At 41.3% G+C, this 3532-nt stretch overlaps 1 protein-coding gene and 1 non-coding gene across 2 annotated transcripts; one reads left to right on the plus strand and one right to left on the minus strand.

Annotated features, from left to right (window-relative positions):
• Positions 1-351: 351 nt before the first annotated feature.
• Positions 352-457, minus strand: LOC112536431. Its single transcript, XR_003080452.1, has one exon. It is a non-coding gene; the product is annotated as a small nucleolar RNA R71 (small nucleolar RNA).
• A 1037-nt stretch (positions 458-1494) lies between these two features.
• On the plus strand, positions 1495-1884 carry LOC125371203. Its single transcript, XM_048379740.1, has one exon. It carries the CDS (start codon positions 1495-1497, stop codon positions 1882-1884), a length of 390 nt encoding a protein of 129 aa, XP_048235697.1.
• Positions 1885-3532: the final 1648 nt, after the last annotated feature.

Consider the following 3532-nt stretch of genomic DNA (forward strand, 5'->3'; position numbering starts at 1 on the left):
TTGCTAGGCCCTCTCTAGCAGGGACGCAAACTGGGATAGTGAGGCCTCCCGTGGCAACCAATAGTTTTGAAATAAAGCCAAACGTGATCCAAATGATCCAGAATATGGTGCAATTTTGAGGATTGGCGAGCGAAGATCCAAACGAGCATATCGCCAACTTCTTGGAGATATGTGATACCTTTAAGATTAATGGAACAACCGATGATGCCATACGATTGAGGTTGTTTCCTTTTTCTTTGAGGGATAGAGCGAAAAGATGGCTGCAGTCCTTGCCACATAAAATGATCACTACTTGGACTTTTTTGGCTGAAAATTTTTTGAATAAGTATTTCCCTCCTGCTAAAGACTGTCAAATGCGAAATAACATATCTTCTTTTGTGCAGGGTGAAGGAGAATCGATGTACGAAGCCTGGGAGTGCTTCAAGGACTTGTTAAGGTGTTGCCCACACCATGGTCTTCCTCTCTGGATGCAAGTGCAGACATTCTATAGTGGCATGAATACGGCCACTAGACAAATGGTAGATGCAGCTGCAGGGGGAGCTATCAATAGCAAAACACCTGAGCAAGCCTAGGATTTGATAGAAGAGATGGCCACCAACACTTATCAGTGGCAAACCCCACGGGCTAGAAGTCCAAAGCCCGCTGTATATCGGGTTGAGGCAGATGCTACAGCAGCCTTGGCGGCACAAGTAAAGCTACTGTCTAAAAAGATAGAACAACTTCATATGCCGGTCCAAGCAGCTCAGCCCGGATGTGAATTCTGTGGTGGACCGCATTAAAGCACCAATTATAAGCAGGAGGTATGTTTGCATGTTCTATGCCTACTAATGTTTCTAACGTTGAGCATGTTGATTATGTAGTTAGGTAGCAGAATGATCCCTACAGCAGTATATAAAACCCAGGGTGGTGGAATCATCCTAATTTTGGATGGAGGAATTCCAATAACCAAGGTCCACTAGGATATTAGAGGTTGCATCAGCAATAACCTATGCATTATGTTCCCCATGAACCAGGAGGTAGTCAAGAGAAGAAGCCTAGCGTGGAAGAGTTGATGACGAAGTTCATTGCAACTTTAGAGAACATATTTCAACAAACGGACACTGCCATTCGGCATCAACAAGCTTCAATTCATAACTTGAAAACTCAAATTGGGCAGTTGTCTAGGATTATGGTTGAGAGGCAACCAGGCACACTTGCAAGTAACACAGAGTCTAATCCAAGGGAGCATGCCAAAACAATTACTTTGAGATCAGGTAAGGAACTTCCTAGTGCATCTATGCCTTTTACTAATGATGATTTTGATGTGCAGGTGGATGAGTCAGAAAAGGAAGACAAGCCTGAGGAGAAAGGAAAGGAAGCAGTTGAAGAGAAGGAGGATTCGAAGAAGATCCCCTCGAGGCCATACTAAATCCCATTCCATATCCTGCAAGACTCAAGCAGGACAAAGTTGATTAGCAATTCAGTAAATTTTTAGATCTTTTTAAACTATTGCGGATGAACTTGCCTTTTATTGAAGCTATTTCACAGATGCCAAAGTATATGAAGTTTTTAAAGGAGATTCTAAGCAACAAGAGGAAGTTAGAGGATTTAGGATTGGTGACCTTGAATGCAGAATGCTCAGTAGTGTTTCAGAGCAAGATTCCAATCAAACGACGTGACCTAGGGAGTTTTACTATACCTTGTTTGATTGGGGATAAATTGAAATTGCTAGCATTAGCTGATTTGGGAGCTAGCATCAATTTGATGCCTAGCTCATTGTTTGAGGAGTTAGGACTAAGTATATCTAAGCTAACTCCTACGAGGATGAGTATACAACTAGCAGACAGAACTGTTAAATACCCGAAAGGGATTATAGAGGATGTGCTAGTTAAAGTTGAAAAATGATGGATGGTGAGAGTGATGTTCCATTAATCCTAGGTAGACCATTTTTAGCTACATCTAGAGCTTTGATAGATGTTAGTAGTGGAAAGCTGGAACTTAGGGTAGATGATGAGAGCATTATGTTTAATTTGACTAAATCCTTGAGACACCCATATGAGCACGATGACACTGTATGTTCGATAGATGTTGTTGATGATATTGTGGAGTCTCAATTGTAGGAAATGTTGATTGATGATCCTTTGCAAGTGGCAATGCAAGAAAATGAGGATAATTTGTCTAATGAATAAGTGTTGGAGCAGCTAGAGCACTTATTAGCTGTTGATTTTTATTAATGAAAAGACTGATGGTTTTGTTGATCTTGACAGGTCAGGAGTAAAGAAGCTGAAGCCTTCTTTGGGGGAGCCACCCGTGCTTGAGTTGAAAGAATTGCTAGCGCACTTAATGTATGCCTACTTAGATGAAGCAAAGCGCTTACCGGTCATTATTTTCGCTCATCTCACACCTGAGGAGAGAGAGATGGTGTTGCAAAGGCATTTACGTATAGGATGGCTGACATACTAGGGATAAACCTGAGTTACTACCGTCATAAGATTTTTATGGAGGATGAGTTCAAACCAGTGGTACAGCCACCAAGGCGGTTGAACCCTCATATGAAGGAGGTGGTTAAAAAGGAGGTAATTAAACTTCTTAATGCAGGTTTAATTTACCCTATTTCTGACAGTGCTTGGGTGAGTCCTGTGCAGGTGGTTCCCAAAGAAAGGGGGCATGACGGTGGTGAAAAATGAAAAGGAGGAGCTGATTCCTATACAAACGGTAACGGGCTTTCAGGTTTGCATAGACTACTGACGCTTGAATGATGCAACCCGAAAGGACCACTTTCCCCTTCCTTTTATTGATCAAATGCTTAAGAGGCTTTCAAGCCATATGTATTATTATTTCCTTGACGATTTTTCTAGTTACTTTCAGATTCCAATAGCACTAGAAGACCAAGAGAAGATGACATTCACTTGTCCTTATGGCACTTTTACTTATAGGAGGATGCCGTTTGGCTTATGTAATGTGCTTGCGACCTTTCAGCGGTGTACGATGGCCATTTTCCATGACATGATAGAGGAGTCGATGGAGGTCTTCATGGATGACTTCTCTGTATTCGTAACTCTTTTTCCTATTGTTTGCATAATTTGGAAAGGATGTTAGCTAGGTGTGTTGAAGCTAACCTTGTGTTGAATTGGGAAAAATGTCATTTTATGGTCCAAGAGGGTATAGTGTTAGGAAATAAAGTGTCACATGCAGGGATGGAAGTAGATAGAACTAAAGTGGAAGTTATAAGTAAGCTACCTCCCACTACATCGGTTAGGGCTGTTAGAAGTTTCTTAAGGCATGCAGGGTTTTATAGAAGGTTCATTAAGAACTTTTCTAAAATTGCTAGGCCTTTAACTCAATTGCTAGTAAAAGATGTGCCTTTTGAATTTGATGATGACTGTTTAGCAACTTTTGAGTTATTAAAGGAAAAACTAACCACGGCTCCTATCATGGTTTCTCCTAATTGGGAGCTGCCCTTTGAGCTTATGTGCGATGCTAGTGATTTTACAGTTGGAGCTGTTTTAGGCCAGTGTAGGGAGAAGAAGTTCCAACCTATTTACTATGCTAG

The sequence above is a fragment of the Ricinus communis genome, chromosome 9, assembly GCF_019578655.1.
Source record: "Ricinus communis isolate WT05 ecotype wild-type chromosome 9, ASM1957865v1, whole genome shotgun sequence".
Classification (NCBI taxonomy): domain Eukaryota; kingdom Viridiplantae; phylum Streptophyta; class Magnoliopsida; order Malpighiales; family Euphorbiaceae; genus Ricinus; species Ricinus communis.